This window comes from Pipistrellus hanaki, assembly GCF_964339955.1.
Source record: "Pipistrellus hanaki genome assembly, chromosome: 9".
Lineage (NCBI taxonomy): Eukaryota > Metazoa > Chordata > Mammalia > Chiroptera > Vespertilionidae > Pipistrellus > Pipistrellus hanaki.
The window spans coordinates 17233449-17256011 of NC_140511.1; the positions used below are offsets into that span (position 1 = coordinate 17233449).

The 22563-nt window shown below is 37.3% G+C and overlaps 1 protein-coding gene across 1 annotated transcript in view; it reads right to left on the bottom strand.

The window, feature by feature from the left end:
* Nucleotides 1-22563, bottom strand: part of GUCY1A2 (guanylate cyclase 1 soluble subunit alpha 2) — a 261179-nt gene that overhangs the window by 167962 nt on the left and 70654 nt on the right. Inside the window, exon 4 of the mRNA XM_084895150.1 lies at nt 13941-14656. Coding sequence (XP_084751276.1) covers nt 13941-14656 — 716 coding nt within the window. The remainder of the gene's footprint in view (nt 1-13940; nt 14657-22563) is intronic.

Sequence of the window (22563 nt, forward strand, 5' to 3'; positions counted from 1 at the left end):
CAAGTGACAGTAAACTCACTTTTGCCCACTCTTGTATATCTTAGCTTTGTGTTGAACAATTTCTGTTTGGAAAGCACTTGTTACATTTCTGGACATCTTCCATTTAGGGTATTATACTCCCATGAAACCATCACCTTAATTTATCTCTCTTTTAAACTACTTGTAAAGCCTTCATGTTTCGATTGATTGGTTTACACAGGGATTTATTTCTTTGCTATCTTTGGTTTCTCTCAGGTCTGTTTTCTAAAACAAAGTATACTTTTCCACTGAGTCACAATGCTGCAAACTATTAGTGATGCTACCCATGGGATTAAATACACTAAACTTTCTATTTCAATTTATTATCCATAAATGTGTATCAGTATATTTTAGATCAGAGGCTATAACATTTGTTTTTAACTCTTCTGAGCTGCTTTTTTTTTTTTTAATGTTAGTTACTATACAAATGCATTTTCTTTTTATGCCTTCTGATATTGTGTTTTCCAAACTTGTCTAAGTTGCATTTTAATTGCCACCTTAAATTTTGGTTGAGTGTCAACCTATGAGCCAGGAGTTCACGGTTCGATTCCCAGTCAGGGCACATGCATGGGTTTCAGGCTTGATTCCTAGTGTGGGGCATGCAGAAGGCAGCCGATCGGTCAATGATTCTCTCTCATCATTGATGTTTCTGTCTCTCCCTCTCCCTTCCTCTCTGAAATCAAGAAAAATACATTTTTCAAAAAGACTTTTTGGTTAGGTCACTGAGTAGGTTATTAAACAGGTTCCTTGGCATCTTTGCGAGCTGTACTCTGTTCATTCCTAGAATAGCAGCCCCTGAAGCCTACATTGCCTAGAGCACAATCCTGGTATTCATCACCATGGATATGCCTGACCCTTCTCACATTTCTTCCTCTTTCTTAGACAGGGATTGACCTTCGGTTGCCACAAGCAGTTTTCAACATACTTGGGATCCTATTCTCTATCATCATTATTTGGTTCCCTTGAATTATTAGAAATAATCAGCAATCAAGGTGTTGATGGATCTCAGTAGGAGCATGCACTTCTTAATCTTCCAAGTCAGGGCTGTACTTGGCTACCTCAACATACAAAAAGAAATCAAATGCCTTAGTTAGTACCTCTTCCTTTAAGAATGTGGAAAAGAATCCCTTACAAATGTTAGTGCTTGTAAATTCTTCCATGATTCTTTCAGTGAAGACTCCAGTACTAACATCATAATAACTGTCTCTATAGAGCTTTAACCTGGCAATCATGATAACAATCACATAAATGCATTTACTGAATTCACTTTAAAATACTTATAAATACTTAAAATAGGTTATCCCAGTAGAAAAATAAAAAAATATTTAGTAATGCTGTTTTATGTGCTTTAGCAGAAGTATTGCAATTATGATGCATTATTGTTAATAATTACCTCTGAAAGCATATGTAAATATAAGTGAAGATTCTTATCACAGTGAAAATGGAAAGTACTATAAAAACACCAATCCATCATTGTTAAAGTATTCACATTAGCATCATATCATGTGTTTTTTGTGAAGATTTCCCTACTGTACTTTTCCTTCATATCCCTTCCATTTTTTAAGACATTCTAAATTAGGGGTGTCGAACTCAATCAGAGAAGGGGCCAAAATCTAAAATCCAGCCTAAATCGCGGGCCGAATGGTTTACTGAACAGTCATAAACTGACAATGTCATAAACTGACAGCGGAGTGCAGTGATGACAGCGCTGTGCGGGCCACATTGCAAGGCCTGGCGGGCTGGATTTGGCCCGCGGGCCTTGTGTTTGACACATGTGTTCTAAATCATTCTTACAGGAGGAATAGCTAATACACTAAAAAATTCAGACTTCAAAAATATTTGAATAATTGGAGCAATAAGCTAAAACTCAATTGAAGAGATTTGGCAGTGATAAATAATTTACACAAAGACAAAATTCAAAGGCAAACAGAAGAACTGATTTAAAACAGTTTACATCAAAGTGATCTGGGCCTGGTAACTGACTTCAAATGCAACATGAACCCAATGCACAATGTTTAAAAAACAAACAAACAAACAAAATGCACCTTGCATCAAGCACTCCCAATCCTTCCTGGCCAGACCATAAGATTGTGGCATTCATTTCAGGACCTGCTGGCAGGTGAGAGCCTGTCCCCTGGAGGGCAGACTGCAAGGCGCAATCTCTGAAAACCACGTCACATGGGCAATGAGACACTAGCAATTCCTTGCCTCCGAAAGCAAATTTAGATTTACAAACAGCTGCTTTCATGCTCTTCCAACAGATAATTTGAGAATAGGTCAGACTGTCCACAGTTACCCAGGACTAGTGGAGACACACAAGACAGATCAACCCAGAATTAGGCTAGAGCAAAATTAATTAGCATGCAGAAAGGCAGACTAATAGCTATATTTTTTTTTCCACTGGAAATAAGTGAAAAAGTCATTAAATCACATTCCACCAAACAAAATGTATAATATATCAGTGTGGGTGAAGTATAAATTTATTAGCCCCCATTAGAAGTGTAAATAAGGTTGCTCTTTCAGGGCAGTTTTAATTTATGAAAAGACACTGAACCATGTTTAATGGTTTAGATGTTGCCAGTTGTTTGCCATTTGGATCATATGCTTTCATATGACTCTTGTATAGTCATTAAAGCAAGTCCTGTAACCTGATTCTGATTAACACTTAGTTAACAATTCAGTAGAAGTTATTGGTTTTCTTCACAATACTGAATAAAGTTGACTGTAAAAAAATTATATTTATTTTTTAAAATCTGTTTCACGAGTTTCCTCATTCAGACTGTCCTTGTTGCAATCACTCTCAAATAATGGTACTTCAGTGCTTCATTAACTCCTGAGAGCAATGAAATTCTAGTAACAAAAAGCAATGGAACCAAAGAACTTACATGCATATATGCATAATCCATGGACACAGACAATAGGGTGGTGAGGGCTTGGGGTGGGGGGTGGAAGTGGGTTAGCAAGGGTCAATGGGGGAAAGAGGGGGACCTATTGAATACTTACAATAATAAAGATTAAAAAAAAAAAAAAAGCAATGGAACCTCTGCTTTCTCTGAAATGTTTATCCAATTTAGAATCCTAGGATGAGCCTAGTTTAGGTTTTACTTTTCACATTTTATAATCAATGCATATATACAATATGTTGTAAAGCCAGTGAAAGGTATAAATAAGCCTTTAAGGTTATGCACTCTGCCTTAGTCCACGTGCAATGCAATGTAATTATGTGACACCATGGGAAAGGCAAGAAGCAGGGCATGGAAGTCACCTATTTTTACATTTCGTTTCTGGATTTCTCATCATTATTTCCATGTTTACAGGACTCAATTTCCCATATCCTGAAACGTTCCAAGACCAGAACATGAAGCATGATTTCTGCTCCTACTGGACGTGACCAGAAAAATCTATCAGCTGTTTCCACACTTCCAGCCAACTGGAACAGTCTGAGATGTCCTGTCCTCATATTCCCAGGGATCCATGCCAGAAATGTGATCAAGACAAAATGTGACCCAAAAAGGGCTTCAGAGATGACTACAAGACTGAAACAATTCTGGTGAAAAACTGCCCCCTTTTTATTAAGACTATGCTTTAAATAAATCTTTTAGGGCTCTTCCTTGACCAATGTGATCATGTAATTCTCCTGTTTCCAATTTCCTTATCCAATTCCCTCTACAAAGAACCAACAATTCAATCTTTGATGTTCCCCCAAAAAAACAATACTCCTATTTCAATCTTCTTATCTGTAAAATGGGACTAGTCATTTGACCACATAGGGCTGTTGGAATAACTAAATGAGACTATTTAAAGAATTTAGTCCAAGGCCTTGCTCATACTAAGCACTTGATAAACAGTAGCCAAGCAAACAAGAAACATACACAATAGAGTGAGTGATAAGAGATTCCTTGAAGGTTGAAAGTATCTTATATTCATATATGTATTTTCAATATGCTTGTAATGAAACATGGTCAATACATGGTCTTAAACAGAACCATGACTGAATAGATGTAGGTAATGACACAGGAAGAAGGGAAACAAAGGTTTGGAAGTCAAATGCAAAATACCCATTGTAGAAACATGCTAGAAAATGAAGGGGAATTATAATAGGAATGAATTACTTATGTAATGGGCAATGATTGTAATCGAACTAATAATCATAAATGAGGACACATTATCAGAAAATTACTTCATTAGAATTTTATTTGTAATCCTTTTTATTTATGCCAGGCAAATTGTAATGGCAGAGAAATGCTGTCTAAGCAATGAAATTATTTTATATTAACAGAGAAAGTTTAAATATAACCCTGGATTAATGAAAATTAATTTTATATATCTAGTAATACATCATAATTAAACAGTACTGTCCCAATAGCTGTCACATATACCTCAGACATTAACAACAAAATAGAATGAATTACAGAATCACTCAGTGGTTTCCTTAGCAAACATTTCCTGAGTGCAATGGTAAAATGCTAAGGGTAGAGTAATAAAGAAAATTTGTTATATCTGACTGAAAAACTAAGGATAAAACAAGACACAGAGGCTGGGTCATGCATATGACAAGACCAGGTGAACTCCCGAAATTCTTCTGAAGGAGTTATGCCGAGTCACATCCCCGTAAACATGCCATAGTCATTCATTCACACATAGAGAGTGACTTTCTAATATTGCCAATATTCCATATACTAAAAAACAAGTCCCCACAATATTTCATAATAGCATGAAAAGTTTATAATACTACTTACTCCCTAAAAATAGTATTATAAAAATAATATGATCACATTATTTACTTTTGAAGATATTTGGATTTCCTCTATGAATCTTCAATAGAATTATCTCTAAGAGGCTTCCATTCAATATTTTTCGAACCCCAAGTACTGTATAGCTCACTAACTCAAAAGGCAATTCTTTTTAAAAAATATATTTTATTGATTTTTTTACAGAGAGGAAGAGAGAGGAATAGAGACAGTTAGAATCATCAATGAGAGAGAATCATCAATCAGCTGCCTCTTGCACACCCCCCTACTGGGGATGTCCCCCTAACCAAAGAACATGCCCTTGACCGGAATGGAACCTGGGACCTTTCAGTCCACAGGCCAACACTCTATCCACTGAGCCAAACTGGTTTCGGCAAAAGGCAACTCTTAATTTTCCATATATCTAATAGTTGGAAAGTTCCTCTTAATTCTAAACCAAATCTACTTCCTTCCTTATAAATCCACTCTTTGATCTGATTTTTGCCTTCTGAAACAAACTATTGATAGAATAAATAATATCTCTCTTCTATTTTATTACTATTCAAATAATTGATGGCAGTTTGCATTCTTATAAATATTTTCATGCAAAGTACTTAAAACAGTACCTGGAATATTGAAAGGTCAGTGTGTGTATATATTAATACATACACATATATACAGAGTAGGCAAAAATAAGTTTACAGTTGTGAGTACATGAAACATGAGTTTATTCTTGTATTATTTATTATTATATTATTATATTATTTTCCATATGAACAATTATAAACCTACTTTTGCAAACCTTATGTGTTTGTGTGTGTGTGTGCACATGTACGTAGAAATGCTTTTTAAATATTAAACCACATTAAGAATAAATGATTCTAAAATATAACAAAGGGATTAGGACTTAATCAAAACTAAAGATTAAAGATAAATAAAGCAACCCACAGAAAGTTAGATAAGTTTGGTGGTAAAGCTGAAAGAAGTAGTAAACATTTGTGGAAGTCAGAAAAAGGTGATAGTTAGTTACTTGTGCCAAGAAAGTGAGAGAACAGGAGAAACCCACTGGCCATGAGGTTGGCAAGAAAAACAACTTTTTTTAAATTGCTCCAAGTCACTCAGCTAGCAAATGACAGAGACTTTGAACTTGGGAAGTTCTGCTCCAGAGATATATTCTTAATCACACCCAACACTGTCTGTCAACACTGCTGTGCTCGTTCGGAAGAGATGCCAAACCAAGACACATGTGAAGCTAATTGTTTCTATCAGAATCATAACAGACACCATCACAAAACTCACTTTAAAAAGGAAAGCTTAATTTATGATTTTAAAATTGCTATTGCAAGCAAGAATTGTGACCTCAATTCTGGTACCCACATACCAAATCTCAGAATCTTTGAAGAGTAAACACATAATTTGATAAAAAGAGAAAAGGGAATCTATTGTATTATGTTGCCATGCCTCTGATATCTTTTTCCGTCCTGAATATACTTCAGGAAATCAGAGGCAGTTACTATGACCACCTAAGCCATCTTCCCAACACACTGAAAACAGAGTAGCAGTAATATCTGCAGACCTCAGATGAATATAGGGTTACGGTTGCTAAGATAACTGCTGCATGTACTCTTAGGTGATGCATCTTGCAGTGTTGTCATAACAACACTGACATGTCAATGTTTTTCTAATGTTCTTGGAGGGCTCGATTGGCCCATAAAGTATTATTGTTGCTCAGGAAGGAAAAAAAAAAAAAGGAAGTCTAAAGGTGCATATGGGCCTTGTGGTTCAGCTGCAATTGTTGGGTTACCATATGACCTCATAGAAACATATATACCCAGAAATACACCAGTAATTCAATCTAAGCTACCAATACAAAACATAAAGTTCAGCATTAAGAGGAGATATGAAACATGTAAACATGTAAGCATCTAGATTTACATCAGAAGTTTCTGAACAGAAATTTCTTCATAAATATTTTTACAGAAGAGTAAATTGAAGAGAATAAAAAACTACTGTATAGGAAGTAACGAAGGTTGGGGTACGAGATGTGCCAAAATACGGTGGACTGCTAATGAGTAATCAGAGAAAATACTACACCAAAAATAGCATTACTAAAATAAATCTGAAAAAAAATGTTAAACACTAAATTAGAAAAACCAAGAGTTTTAAAAATTTAATATTTTACAATTATATGACTAATGAGATTTGGGGAGTAAAGTAAAAATAGGTACACCAAAATGTCATCAGTAGAAAGTTCAGTTATTAATAATAAACATAGATGTTTTTCTTATTTTCTGCACTTTACAAAAAATAAAACTTCTTTTATGATAAAAAATCAAAAGGAATATAATAACGAATTGAAAAAATATAAAATATATTAATAAAATTTGCAGTGGCTACAAAAAGATACAGTTCTATTTTTAAAAAGGGAAGAGGGAAGGGGAGGCAGAAATTGGGTGGTCGGGGAAATGGGGAGATGGAGACATCTGTAATAATGTCAGCACTAAGTATATTGAAAAAATGAAGAAAAAAAAGAAGAAATTAAACTGGTGGGCAAGGACACAAAATGTGTCACATGGCTTAATGAAGCAACCACTTAAGGAATCCTTTTAACATTAGGATATGAGGGAAGAATGTAAACAATTTTTAACTAAGGGGCTAATTTCCATTCGGATCAGAACATACAACATGATCCTATATAATAAAAGGCTAATATGCAAATCGACCAAACAGCATAACTACCTGACTACCAGGAGGCATATGTCAATGCAGGAGCTGCCCCCTGGTGGTCAGTCCGCTCCCACAGGAGGAGCGCTGCTCAACCAGAAGCCTGACTTATGGCTGGGGAGCACAGCAATGGTGGCGGGTGCCTCTCCCGCCTCTGCAGTAGCACTAAGGATGTCCAACTGATGGCTTAGGTGGGAGTGGGCCTAAGCCATCAGTCGGACATCCCCTGAGGGCTCCTGGACTGCAAGTGGGAGCAGGCTGGACTGAGGGACCCCGCCTGAGTGCACAAATTCTGTGCACCAAACCTCTAGTAACTAAATGATGTCTAGTCTTCTCCCTTCTAAATTCAGGGCTGCAATGTTTCCTGCTAACAAAAATAAAAACATGGTAAAATGTGCATTTTAAGTATAAGGATCATTCTAAGAAATTTATAATTCCCTATATAATCATCTACCTATCCTCTGACATAGAGAATACAGTAACTGAACAGTAACATAGCACTACACAGTAATGCTAACATTATAGGCATAAAAAAATTGAGAGCCAGAATCATCCGCAGTAATAACTGCATCAGAACCTCAATTTGTCTAGCCTACTTTAAAAGGCAGCTTATGGTCAGGGGACATTTTCAAGAGGAAAATGAACAACACAAAAATTAATAGATCCCTCTTATAATTGCAAGAACAAAAAAATTCCAGATAATTTTAATGACGTTATGTCTATGTTCTATAATGCCAATTTTTAAAGAGTTCTGTCACGTTGTCCATCACTAAAAATATTGTTCACTATTTGAAATTTTCTAAAGAATATTATGATCCAAACAGAGAAGAAAAGCTCACATTTCCCCAAATTAAATTAAAGCTGAAGTCAAAGAATCTATTCTTGACAGCCTGATGAAACTTGTCTTTCAACAGTGTCATTATGGCATGGTAAGATGAATAAATATATTTTAAACTTCTCAATCATCATGTCAGAAAGCATGGGGCATGCATCTGGGGAAGATTAAAAAGCATTTTGAAAATTGATTTGACCACAGATATCAGAGGTTAGTTCTTCCCTTATCCTTTGAAAATTATTTCCCAGCATTTGTTTCGCAGCTTCTAATTAATAAGACAAATATGAGGATATTTCTGGGGACCGAAAAAGAAATGTGCTGTGACGCTCCTCTTCAGTAAACCTGAGAACTACAGGAAGATGGGTAACAATGCCACTGCTCTGTCCTAGAGATGCTGTACTTCAAGTGCCAGACTCCTTCCACAGTGTTATTAAAGTTCTTTGAAGCGTTGCTACTAAGAAAAAAAAAAAACGTCAAAAGAACTCACACTCATTGTTTCTCAAAATCCAATCACTGTTTCAGACTTTGCCTAAGATAACAAGCCCATTTTATTATATTTCAAAAGCCACTGGCAAGGCCAAGTGCTGTAACAAAGGAGCATGAGAGAGGTTAGTAGACACAGGTGATAGGAACTTTGGTTCCAAACTGAAAAGGAGACTAGGAATTTTAAAGCAATGACCGTACACAGAAAGCAGATCCAGAGTTCCTAGAGCATAAGTGACAAGGGGGTCTTCCAGTCTATTAAGAAGACAAGCCCTGGCCGGCTGCTCAGTTGATCAGAGCATTCTCCCCAGATGCCAAGGTTGCAGGTGTGGTTACCTGGTCAGAGCACATTTAAGAAGCAACTAATGAATGCATATGTAAGTGGAACAACTAATGGATCTCTCTCTCTCTCTCTCTCTTTCTCTCTCTCTCTCTCTCTCTCTCTCTCTCTCTCTCTCTCTCTCTCTCTCTCTCTCCCTCTCTCCCTCTCTCTCTCTCAAATCAATTTTTAAAAAAGACAAGAAGCAGGGCCCAAGTCATATAATATTGTGAAGATGTTAGGTACGCTTGCTATTTCTCTAACAGTATTAACATGCTGACCACCTCCAGTGGCAAGTCAGGAAGCAGAAACTGGTTAGGAGGAATGATACAAGTAGAAAGAAACAACAATACTAATCATGGTAGAAATGAAAAGAATGAACATTTATTTAACACTTAACCTGGAGCCGAACATTTAATAAAAACTTTATTTACATGGAGTGTGTCATTTAATCCTCACAAATAACTTTCTGTGTTATTTGACAGTGTAAGCTGCCAGAGAATTATTCTAACTACGCCTTGATAACAGAATGGTTGAAAAGTCAGATTCCCCTCTGTCTCTCTAAAAAATGCATCTGAGTTTGTTGAATTACAGGAATGACAGAAAGCTTCATGATCAATTGAATTCATATAAATTTATATATTGTTAAGAATGACTTCTAACGAGTAAAAATATTAATGATTAGTCTAGGGTGCATAATTTCCAAATGAATCCATTTTAGGCTCAGAGATTAAGAGATTTACTAAAAATCATGATTGTCAGAGATACCTCTCTCTCAGTCTGTGGCCACTTGCCCCACACATCATGACTCCACAATGCAGAGGAGACTATATGCCATTCCCCTAATTTATAACAGTCCCACTATAAACACAGTCTCTTACATACAAAAAAACAAACAAACACGAAAACAAACAAAAAAAACACTGCTTTGGAGTTAATGAGTTATGTTTATGTGGCCAAATGTTAATATCTAAACTGCATATTGGACTGCAAAAAAATTCTTCTTAAACTACCACAAACGATCTATGAGATAAACTTCCAAATTCTAAGAACAATAATAGATTAGAATACCTGAAAGACAGACAGCACAATAACATGGATTCCCAATTCAGTCTTAATTCCCAAGGCTGAATCTGTTTTTTAAAATAATGAACTTCCCTGGCTGGTTTCTCTCAGTGGTTAGAGTGTGTGCTTACATACTGAAGGATCAGTGGTTCAAGTCCTTGTAGAAGGCACATACCTGGGTTGCAGGTTGGACCCAGGCCTGGTCAGGCAGGTTCAGGAGGCAACCAATTGATGGGTCAATCTCACATTATGTTTATTTTATTTCTCTTCCTGTCTCCCTTCTTCTCTCTCAAAAAATCATTGGAAAAAATATTCTCGGGTGAAACTTAACAACAAAAAAATTTTTAAATAAGAAAACAATTAACCAACTGATTCATATTTAATGCCTGACATCTGATAAGAGAAGATGATGAAAAAAGAAAGTTGAGCTTAAAGAAAAACAAAAACATAGGAAAGCCATATGGGAAACAATAAAATTGAGAAAGAGGAGTATGTGAGGCATGGGTGATCACTTAGAGAAGATGTAGAGGGAACCAAAATAAAATGGAAAGCAAAGCTTGTACAAGCCATCTGGAAGAGTTCATTTTACCTCAAAATTCTGTTTAATTAAAACCTGGCCACAATTACTACCATCAGTTGCCTGTCGGTGACATTCTCGGTAACCAACCTTATGTCCTTGTAACTCTTTAAAACTACAATGGTGATTTTCTGTTTCATCAGTATCTCATCAAATTGCTCACAAGCAAGCTCCACCCCTCGCCATGCAATTAACCACTGACTAACAACACAAAATAACAAAGATCATGGTTTAGCTAAAACATTATAGTTCGATTTGCAAATAATTTACTGTCACTTGGCTTCATGTTTTTGTTGGTTTGTTTTGTTGTTGTTTTTTGACAATTGGGGGGGGGGGGTGGTACATAGGTTTTAAGATGAATAGTCAAAATATTCAAATTACTATGAAAGCCTTCACTGTTAGAGAAAGAAAGAAATCCTAAATTATTTTTTAAAAGCACATTCTTATCAAAGCCCACTGAGAAATTAGAAACATGAGACAACATGGAGCCATTATGGGGGAAATGATGAATAACAAGGTCAAATTTATCAACAGAATCACAATTTTTAACCCTAGTTTTTCTTCCTTCTTTTCATGTTTTGTTTTCTTTTTTATAAATATATATTTTATTGATTTTTTTACAGAAAGGAAGAGAGAGGAACAGAGAATTAGAGCATCGATGAGAGAGAATCATCAATCAGCTGCCTCCTACACAAGCCCTACTGGGGATGTGCCCGCAACCAAGGTACATGCCCTTGCCCGGAATCAAACCTGGGATCTTTCAGTCCGCAGGCCGACGCTCTATCCACTGAGCCAAACCAGTTTTGGCATCCATGTTTTAAGTAATTACAAATTTGGAATTTGGCAACATAATAATTTGAAAATATTGTCTATCTAGTTAAGACTCCATGTCACAACTTTATTAACTATGGTTTCCGTTTGGGCCAAATAATCCTCACAAATAATCCATCCTGGTAAACCCAGGTAAAAAGCAGAAATGCAAATGTAGGATGGCCAGACTATTATTCTTATTCTAACTGAAAATCCTGCCTATTGCTTTATTTTTAAACCGCCACTAACATGTTTAAATTATAATTGCATCTTCTCAATAAGCACAGTCCCTTATTATTGGAACTGGCAGGGGGCCTTGACATTTGAGTCATCATTTCATTATGTCTATTTCTTACCCTGGTATACAAATTAAATAGAAATACGAGCCAGATGAATTATGAATGGTGGGGGGAATCTGAAGCAGTAACTTTAAATTGAGTTAATTTTTCTCAAGTGTATCGAAAAATATAAAGCAATTAATGTTGCTAATAATACATTCTACTGTGGTCACATTTCAAAAATATTAACTTCCATTCTAAAGCCAAATATGCTACAAATCCTCCTAGCCAAATATTGTACTTCTTTACGATAGAACCAAGAGCTTTAATATTCCCTATGATGCAAAGCTACAATAATTCCAGTTTTAACACAACTGCAAATGGGGACACAAATACACATTTCACACCTGCCTTTCAATCTAAAGAGTTTCAAAATGGATAGCAATTATTGAATATATATATAGCACATGTGAGAAATATTATTTAAAATATCATGTGTAATCAAATATGAATAATATAGTTCATTCAGACTAAAATAGCCAAAAATCTACTAAAATGGAATCTTCAGGCTTTCTTTAGATGTTTCCTAGTCTCTGAACTTATATGATGAAAATACGACTGGATGATTTTTCCTACATCACCTCATTCAGTTATACTAAGTGCATGTGCATCCTTCCATCTTTCTCTAATATTTTGTTTAAAAAAATTTCCATTGATTTCCAAAATTATAAAAATGAATCAATTATAAAACTAACCCTCAAAAAAACCTGACTCTGCCTTCAGGAAGCCATTTCCTTTTTTTTTTTTTTTTCTTGCAGGCTCTCTAGAAAATGTGTAGATTATTCATTTACTGAGTTTTTAATTGTTTCTGCAACTCTTCTTTCGGCCTGGAGCAACCAATTCATTTCTGAAAGTCAACAGCTTCCCCGAATATTGGGAACAAGCCTAACGCATCTTTACTTACCTTGATACAAAATATTGAAAAGAATCTCTATTAAAAACCAAGTGTACATTTGAATGTCTTCTCTGATGATTAGCATTCGTTTTCCTTTTAATTACTGACAGTATATTACCAAATTTAAGATAGTCATAGCTGATTTTTCTTTATATCTTATTATTTATTTTAATGTTGACTTTTTTCTTAAAAAGATATTTACATGATAGAATATATTTGTCTAAACTCAACTATTTAAAATGGACTTCTGTTGTTTTTTCATATTTATTTATAATTTATAATCCAGATGTTCCCAAAAGGGTTTCAAAAAAATCACAATAAACATTCCTAGGTCTACTGTTCTAAGGAAATGAGTCTTTATTTCAATATTAAAATTTAATTGAAACTCTAAGATAGTTGCTTCATTTCCAACTTTTAGAAAATGCATTATTCTGCATGTTAGGACAAAACCAGAATGTAAAACAGATGTACCTAGATTATGAAATTTATAACAGAACATATTCAAAGTGTAGCTAATTCCTGACCTATATTTATTTAAGGATAAGACAAGTCCCACAATGCTGAAACCAGGGTTACCTTTTCTCTCATAATTTGTCTTCAATCAGTGGAAATATTCATGGGTCTACAATACAAGATTTTTTAAAAATATATTTTATTGACTTTTTTACAGAGAGGAAAGAAGAAGGATAGAAAGTTAGAAACATCGATGGGAGAGAAACATCGGCCAGCTGCCACCTGCACACCCCCCACTGGGGATGTGCCTGCAACCAAGGTACATGCCCTTGACCAGAATCGAACCCGGGACCCTTCAGTTCCCAGGCTGACGCTCTATTCACTGAGCCAAACCCGTTTCGGCAATACCAGATTTTTAATGAACCCTATCATTTTTATAATTACTATGACTCATATTAATAAATGTCTTCTTTTTATATGCTGAAATAAATTAATGGAAGAGGCAAACACTATGCAAAATGGCTGGGAATAGGGCCAAATCTTATTACATACATCCAGGGATCAGTAATTTTCTAAATGGCACTTTAAGCTCTCTTGCCTAAATAATTACAAGTACAGCCAGCATGTAATTTACTGAAATAATTATGCACTCTCCTAGTTCCCATCACCCATCTCAAGTTCATGGCCACTTACCTTGTCTTTATTGTCCGTGCCAGAAGCTTCAGGCTTGGTCCTGATCACAAATGGGGTGGACAGTCGCAGCAGGACCCTCTCGAAGGTGGTGGTAACCTTCGGAGAAACGATCTCGAAGCAGTCCTCAAACTTGAGCACTTTGTGAGTGTCACATCGAAGCTGCTTCCTCAGGCCTTCCCCCAGCTGAAGGACAGACATGTGGGGGTCAAACATCAAGTGGAAAGGAAAGGCTCTGCAGAAGGTGTTGATGCTAATTCTGAGGTCCTCGGGAACCTGCGAGGTCCCCTGGGGGAGGTTCTTCGAGATACTAGCACTTTCACGTTCTTTGATAAGAAAAGTGAGACAGCTACAGTTGCCTGGGTTGGAGCCATCAGAGCATAACTCGTTCGCAACCTGTTCCACTTCCACGTCCAGCTGATAGATCTTCTTTCCCGCAGCCTTAATCATCCCCAGCATTGCAAAGCCCACAGTCTGGTGAGGGTGGAAGTAGTGGAGCATGAGAGTGCCTTCAGGGAGCTCTTTGCACAGGAATGATGGTGACTCCAGGGTGGCCTGTTTTCCAAAAGAGGTTCTAATGTGTTCCAACAAAGCATCGAAGCCGTTAAAGAAGTCCTGCAATGTGCCACCGACAGCTCGAAGGACTCTCTCGTTCTCATCAAAGCATATGTTAAAGAACTCCTCACCGAATCTTTCTTGAATCTCCTCGAACTTCAATCCTAGAGGGAAATGGGAAACAAATGTTAGTGAAGAATAATATAAACAACTAAGTTTAAAGCTTTTAAATACTTATCAAATGACATAGCTAGAGAGTGAAACATCAGAGGTACACAAATCTCCCAAATAGGTTAACTCGTTCATCTTGAGCCAGAGAAAGTACATTTCATCTTCTGGATGGTTCTAAAATGTTAATGAGCATAAACTATTTTGTTTGTTTTTAAACAGACTTTACTTTTTAGAGTAGTTTTAAATTCAAAGCAAAATGGAGCAGAATGTAAAGATATTATTATCACCCAAAGTCCAGAGTTTACATTAGGGTTCACTCCTGCTATTGTATTCCTTGGGTTATGACAAGTGTGTAATGAATGACATGTGTCTACCATTAAAGTCTCATCCAGAGTAGTTTCGTTGCCCTAAAAATTCTCTCTGTTTCACGTATCCATTTCTCCCTCCCAACACATGGAGCAATAACTTTTTAATTTTGCTGCTAATCTAACTTTTCTTTTCAACACCCTACTCTATTTGCTGTAATTAGCACAAAAGTATGCCTTTTTCTTAATGATTTCCCTCATTGTTAAAGGATCTTTAGGGAGATAACTACAAGATTGTTTCTATATTATGTCCTTCCAACATGCCATCTTGCGAATCAAAATTTATCTGTTAAGTGGTAAATATCCACCAGAAAGGGCACCTGTGGTATATGAGGAAACATGTCAGGTTATCTAAAGAAAACAGAGGACGTAAGTTAGCAATCTCAGGGAAAGTCCTACAGGTCCCCAGGGAGAAACAAAAACAAGAAATTTAAAAATGGCAGAATTGTGGAATGGTTTGCATTCTTTCACCTGGAACAAAGGTAAGAACAGCGAAGAGTGGAGTAGCAATCTGAGTAGATAGAGTTAAAGGTCTTTGTTAACTTTTCTAAGTTCATATTTATTCCTAGATGCTATGGCAAAAAGAACTCTACCATATAGTAATGCAATTACAATGAAAACTTCATACACACACACACACACACACACACACACACACATTCGTATTATGTAGTAATTAGAAATAGAGGCACATGTGATCAAGTAGATTCACCCTTCAGGATGATCTGAGGAAAAATAAAGAGGGAATTTATGGTCTAAAGAGGAGTACATATAAAAGAGTTGAATCTGTACGCTAAAGAAAGCTTTGCCCTGGCCAGTGTGGCTCAGTTGGTTGGGCCTTGTGCATGAAGAGGTTGCTGGTTCAATTCCTAGTCAGGCCAGATGTTCCCATAGTGGGCTCAATCCCTGGTAGGGGGAGGGCAGAAGGTAGCCAATTGATGTTGCACTCTCACATCGATGTTTCTCTTTCTCTCTCCCTCTCCCTTCCTCTGTCTCTAAATATCAATAAGAATCATTTTTGGTTTTTTTTTAACAAGAAGAAAGCTTCTATTAGACTCAATCTATGGCTTCTCCTTTGACTTTGGCTGTGTTGGGAAACAGGAATTTAGCACCCCAAAATATGTCTCTTTGTCATGAGTTTATTTTAGGCTGATTCTTTTTAAGAAACAAAAGACTCAGGAAGGGCTGTTTACCTCCCCCTTTGCTGCCTAAGAGAATTTAGATAAACAGCCTATTCCAGAAAGAGCTTTCACCAGAGATAACTACAAGAAATATAAGTTAGGTGTGCTAGGGCTTAGAGACCAAAGTCCTCTCTGTATCCCACAGTCTACTCATGGCCCAGTAAACAGATGTTTATCCATCTCCATGTGAACTGCCTTCCTCCCCTCTGAAGTAGCAGACTCCTACCCCTCTTCTTAGTTCATAATGGCTTATATGTCCCAATTGTTGACCATCTGTGAGGCCCATGTTCCTACGGAGCCCCAGTACATATGTAATTAAATTCATTCTTCTTCTGTAAAACTGTCTCATGTCAATTTAATTCTTAGACCAGCCAGAAGAACCTAGAAGCATAGAGAATTTTTCCCCTTCCCAATAGCTAAAATCAATACATGTAGTTTATCTATATCTATATAAATAATAGATAAATATGCTAATTAACTGGGATGCCATAACAGGTCAACCAGACAGGAGGAAGTTGCGGTGCAGCATTGGGGTGGGGGGGGGGGGGAAGAGGGTGGCAGGGGCCTCCATGAACCTGCGCTAGGGAAGGGCCTGATCAGCAATGGCAGTCGCCGCTTCAAGGGCTAGAGAGGGAGGCAGGGCCAGACTGAAGTGGCCACAGCTATTGTGTGGCCCAGAGAGCAAGGCAGAGCCCAACTGGCAATGGCTGCAGCTGCTGGGGGCTTGGGGAGGGAGGCAGGGCTGGACTGGAGACTCGACAGTGGGTGAGCCATGTGATTTTAAATCTCATGCTGGGCTCCTAGTACTATATAAAAGCCTACACAATTGGAACACTGGAACAACCAGAAAGACCAGTTGCTATGATGTGCACTGACCACCAGGAGGTAGATTCTCAATGCAAGAGCTGTCCCCTGGTGGTCAATGCACTCCCACAGCCAATCCCCTGCAACCAGCCGACCTCCTGAAGCCAGTCAACTTCCCATGATCCCTCTCCCCAGCTAACAGGCCCCAGCCAGCAGCCAGCAGGAAGGCCTGGACTGGCAGCTTGAGGCTGGAAGGAAGGCCCGACCGGCAGCGGTTGCTGGCAAGAAAGTGAGGCTGGTCAGGGGGAGAGACTGTAGGAGGGAAGGCCTCAACTGGCAACCAGAAGGGAGGCCCCAGCCAGCAGCCAGAAGGCCCCAATCAGCCCTGATCATCTGCCAGGCCTAGGAACTCCACCTGTGCACAAACTTCATGCACGAGGCCTCTAATGTATTAATATCCCTTTGCCTAGTCTACTCCATTGTATAAACAGGTCCTAGAAATTAGGCCGGACTTTAGTAGTGCCCTGCTAGAGTGCAGAGCAGAATAGGTTGTCTATGGATTGGTTTGTTATCCCCACCTACCATGTCTTAAGGAGTGAGGGAATGACACAGTTAACAATATTATCGGGTCTAGTAATAATTAATGTCGTTTTTAACATTCGTTTAAAATCTTGCTTGGCGTTGACTTGTATTGACATAACCTTCAAACACGTGGTATCTACAGAACGTGTGAAGTGCAATTAACAAGTTTTGCTTGAAAAAGTTTGTGTTTGGTTTGGTTTTTGTTGCAGAACTAGGGCTAAGAAGATGGCGGATGAAGAGCATATTCGGCACTGCATGCTTTATGAGTTCCAATTAGGAAGAAAAGCAAGTGAGGCTGCAAAAAACATCTATAGTGCTCTTGGTCAAGATGCAGTTAGTGCCAGAAAATGCCAGCGTTGGTTTGAGAAATTTCACGAGGGAAATTTTTCGTTAGATGACAAGAGTGGTAGAGGCCGTGTGTCCAATTTTGATCAAGAAGCTCTTCAAGCTCTTTTGGTGCAAAATCCTCAAATTACCCAACAAGAGCTTGCGACAACTTTAAATTGTTCACAAAAAACAATTTTCAATCAATTGCGTGCACTTGGCAAAGTCCAAAAGTTTGGAAAATGGGTTCCTCATGAGTTGACCGACAACAACCGTAATCAAAGAGTCACAATTTGCAGTTCGCTCCTCTCTCGTCAAAACCGTTTGCCGTTTTTAGAGCAAATTGTTAATGGAGATGAAGAATGGGTGCTGTATGTTAATTTGAAAAGGCGGCCTCAATGGTTGGACAAAAATGAGGCTCCGCAGCCCACGCCAAAACCTGACTTGCATGCGAAAAAAGTGATGTTGTGTGTTTGGTGGAATTTGAAAGGAATTCTTCATTATGAACTTTTACCATCTAACCAAACCATTACAAGTGCAGTGTATAGTGCCCAATTGGAAAGGTTAGCCCAAGCTTTAAGAGAAAAAGAACCCGCGCTGATTAATCGGAAGGGCGTAATTCTTCACCACGATAACGCACGACCGCATACTGCAAGAATCACTGCTGAAAAACTGCGCCAGTTGGAATGGGAAGTTCTCCCTCAACCTGCATATTCTCCTGATATTGCCCCTTCCGATTACCTTTTGCTTCGTTCTTTGCAAAACTTTCTTCTTGGAAAAAAATTTAATAATGAAGAATGCCTCAAAAATGCATTGACTAAATTTTTTGCATTAAAATCACAAGAATTTTACAACAGAGGGATTAAAATGCTTCCTGAGCGTTGGGCACAAGTAGTAGAAAACAACGGCAACTATATTGTTGATTAAATTTTGTTGTATTGTTTAAATAAATTCGATTTAAAAAAAAGTATTAGAAAACGACATTAATTATTACTAGACCTAATAGTTAACAAATAGAGTTTAAAAAAAAATCAAAAAATTTTTGAGAAATTTCTATAGAGTCTAAAACTTTGGTAACCAAACTAAGTGGCCAGTTTGACAAAGAAATTCTTACAATCAATGTGAAATTAAAAGAAGTAAAAAATCTAAATGAAAAAAAGTTCCTTTATTAAGAAGCTTTTCACATTAACTTCGGTTTCATAGAATGGATGTTCAAAACTAGCTGAGAAAGTCGCCTATTAAAATAAAAACATCAGTCACACTCATGTAATATTGTCACCTTACAAGATTGCCCTTCAACATATGTTGCATGCACTAACAATAATACCAGCCAAAACTGATAAGAATAATATTTATCTGTCCAGTTTGCCAGTGTGGGAGAAAACAAGACAGATGACATGCACTGCAGTTTGGCTCCTGATCCAACTGCTCCATTGAAACTGCCTTTGTGATTACTTAAACTAGTACATACTGTTTTGTCCTTTCTTGTTTAACCTTGTTTTTCCTTCAATTTGATTCTAACTTATCGTCTCTTCCTCATAAATCTCCCTTCTCTCTTGGCTTATAAAACCACACTCTCCTGATCTGATTACTATCTGCCTGAAAATTCCTTCACTAAAACTTCTTCCGATGACAAATCTTTACACCACCATCACTAAAAATTCTAATACCAATTAAATTTATGTTCCTTCAACAATAATGTTCTTTGTCACTATTAAAAATTTTAATTATGGCCAGCCAGTGCGATTCAGTGGTTGAATATTGCTGTTCTATTCCAGGTCACGGCACATACCCAGGTTGCAGGTTCAGGGTGCATGCAGGAGGTAAGCCAATCTATGTTTGTTTCCCTCTCACATATCTCTCTCTCTCTCTCTCTCTCTCTCTCTCTCTCTCTCTCTCTCTCTCTCTCTCTCTTTTTCTCTCAAATCACTTTTTAAAAATTAAAAATAAAAATAAAATCTTGAGTTCTGGTCAAGATGGCAGTGTAGGTAAACATGGTAATCACCACTTCCCACAACCACATCAAAATTACAACTAAAATAAACTATCAAAATTACAACCATCATTCAGAACCACCTGAAATGTAGCAGAATGGAAGTCCTACAACTAGGGAATTTAAAAAGAAGCACATTAAGACTGGTAGAAGGGGCAGAGACCCAGAAGGGGATCTCAAACCAGTTGGTCCCACACCCGCATATAGTAGTTTAAAATTGAGAGGGATATTCTGGCTGTGGGGTTTCCCTAACGAGTGAGGGGTCACACAGTCCCACACCAAGCCACCCAGCCAAGTGGTCCAGTACAGGGAGGAGACATCCTCACAACTTCTGGCTGTAAAATCCAGCAGGAATTGTGGTTGAGTGACACAGAAGCTGCAGGCCTCAGGCAGCTCCCTCTTAAAGGGCCTTACTCAGACATACTCCCTCTGATCTCCAGTGCTAGGGCAGCAGCTTTAAAAGAACTTGGTGTATTTGGGGAGGAACTATTATAACTTGCTTGAAATCAGGGTGAGAGCTGGAGAGGGAGCTTTCTCCCAGAGAGAAGTGCTGGCAGAGGCCATTGTTTCTTTGCAGAGCCATCCCTATGAATATCAATCAACCTGATTGACACTTTTGCCCCACCTTGGTGATTTCCTGAGAACCCACTCCGCCCTATTTGCAGGCTCATCCAAGCCATTTCCAGTAGCTCTTCTATACAATTGGCCTCTCTTGTCTCATGCTTTGTACTCTCAAACAAGCAGCATCTGGCCTTAGCATACCCTAGGCCCACCTTGGTTCAGAAATCACAGAGAATCCCATACAAGGCAAACCCAAAGAGTCCCACACCAAAATACATCATAATTAAAATGCCAAAGATTAAAGACAAAGAGAGAATCTTAAAAGCAGTAAGAGTAAAGCAAATAGTTACCTACAAAGGAGCACCATATGACTATCAGTTGATTTCTCAACAGAAATTTTGCAGGTCAGAAGAGAGTGGCAATAAATATTCAAAGTGATGAAAAGCACAGGACTACAACCAAGATATTCTACTCAGCAAAGCTATCATTTAGAACTGAAGGTCAGATATAGAACATCCAAGACAAGAAAAAGTTAAATGATATCATCACTACCAAACCAGTATTACATGAAATATTAAATAGTCTTCTTTAAGAAGAAGAAGAAGAAAAAATAAGATCAAGAATAAGAAGAATAGCCCAACTGGCATGACTCAGTGGTTGAGCATTGACCTATGAACCAGAAGGTCATGGTTCATTCCTGGTCAGGGCACATGAGTGGACTGTGGGCTTGATCCCCAGTAGGGGGTATTCAGGAGGCAGCAAATCAATGATGCTTTCTCATCACTGATGTTTCTATCTCCCTCTCCCTTCCTCTCTGAAATCAATAAAAATATACTTTAAAAATATTTTTAAAAGAATAAGAAGAATAAAAAAGCAACAAATACATATGAGTCCAAAAATCAAATAATAATCAATAAGCACACAAGCAGAATAGAAACAGGATCATAGATACAGAGAACATTTTGATGGCTGACATATAGGAGAGGTGTTGGGGTGGATGGTTGAAAGAGGAGAAGAGATTTAGAAGTATAAATTAGTCATAGCCCATAGACACAGACACTAGACAAGTAAAGGCCTGAAATTGGGTGGGGATGGGTAGAGGGAGACAAAAGGGAGAGAAATTAGGGAAATCTTCAATAAAACAACAATAAAATAAAATTTTTAAAAAACTAAACTCAGAATAAATAAAATTTCTTACAACCTGACTATATTTGCTGAACTACAAAATTCCATGTGCCACAGGAAATTGTCCATGGATTGCTTCTGTATTTTGAAGAGTTGTATCTTAAGGGCTTAGGGTCTATATACACAGAAAAGAAAAATACAATTTCTTCTTCTAATTTGCATTTTTCATAACAATAAAAATGCCCTCAGAGTTATTAAGTAAATATAATATACATAATATAATAAGTTTATGTGCTTATGTTCTACTTCCACTAACAAAATTCCAAAAAATCTTCCAAAAAAATAACAAGTCAATTCACCTGAGGCAACAAAAATTATGCTGTGAATCCAGCACTCTCAATTAAAAATCCTGCTGCCTTAAAAAGCATTTCTAGATTTTAAGGTACAAAACTTGCTAGTTCTCAAATAACACCAAGGCCTACTAGAATGTAAAAGTGACTTATATCAATAAAGAAAAACTGAATTATTTTTAATATTGCACTCAAATGCTATACATGGTAATTCTATATAAACCACAATATTCAGTTAACTAATCATTTTTTTTGGTTCTTATTATTATTAAACTGTACAAGATCAGAAGAGGAAAAATTCTTAGAATTTGAAGAATTAAAACTAGGAAAAGATCCTTCAACTTTTGCATTTATGTTATGAATTGGTAGCCAAGACTTCCATTTTATCTCAAACTGGAAAAAGTAGTTCAGCTCAGACAACTAGTGCAATTCTCATTCCCAAGGTTCCACCTACGTCTGATGTATAATAAACCCCCTACTTACAGTAAGTCACCTGAAATATATAGACAGTGCTCACCTCCTCTTTCACAGGACACTGTGACAGCTTGACATTTAGGACTATAAGAAAACACTCAAGAGGCAAACTTATAACAAAACTGCTTTTATTAACAAGTT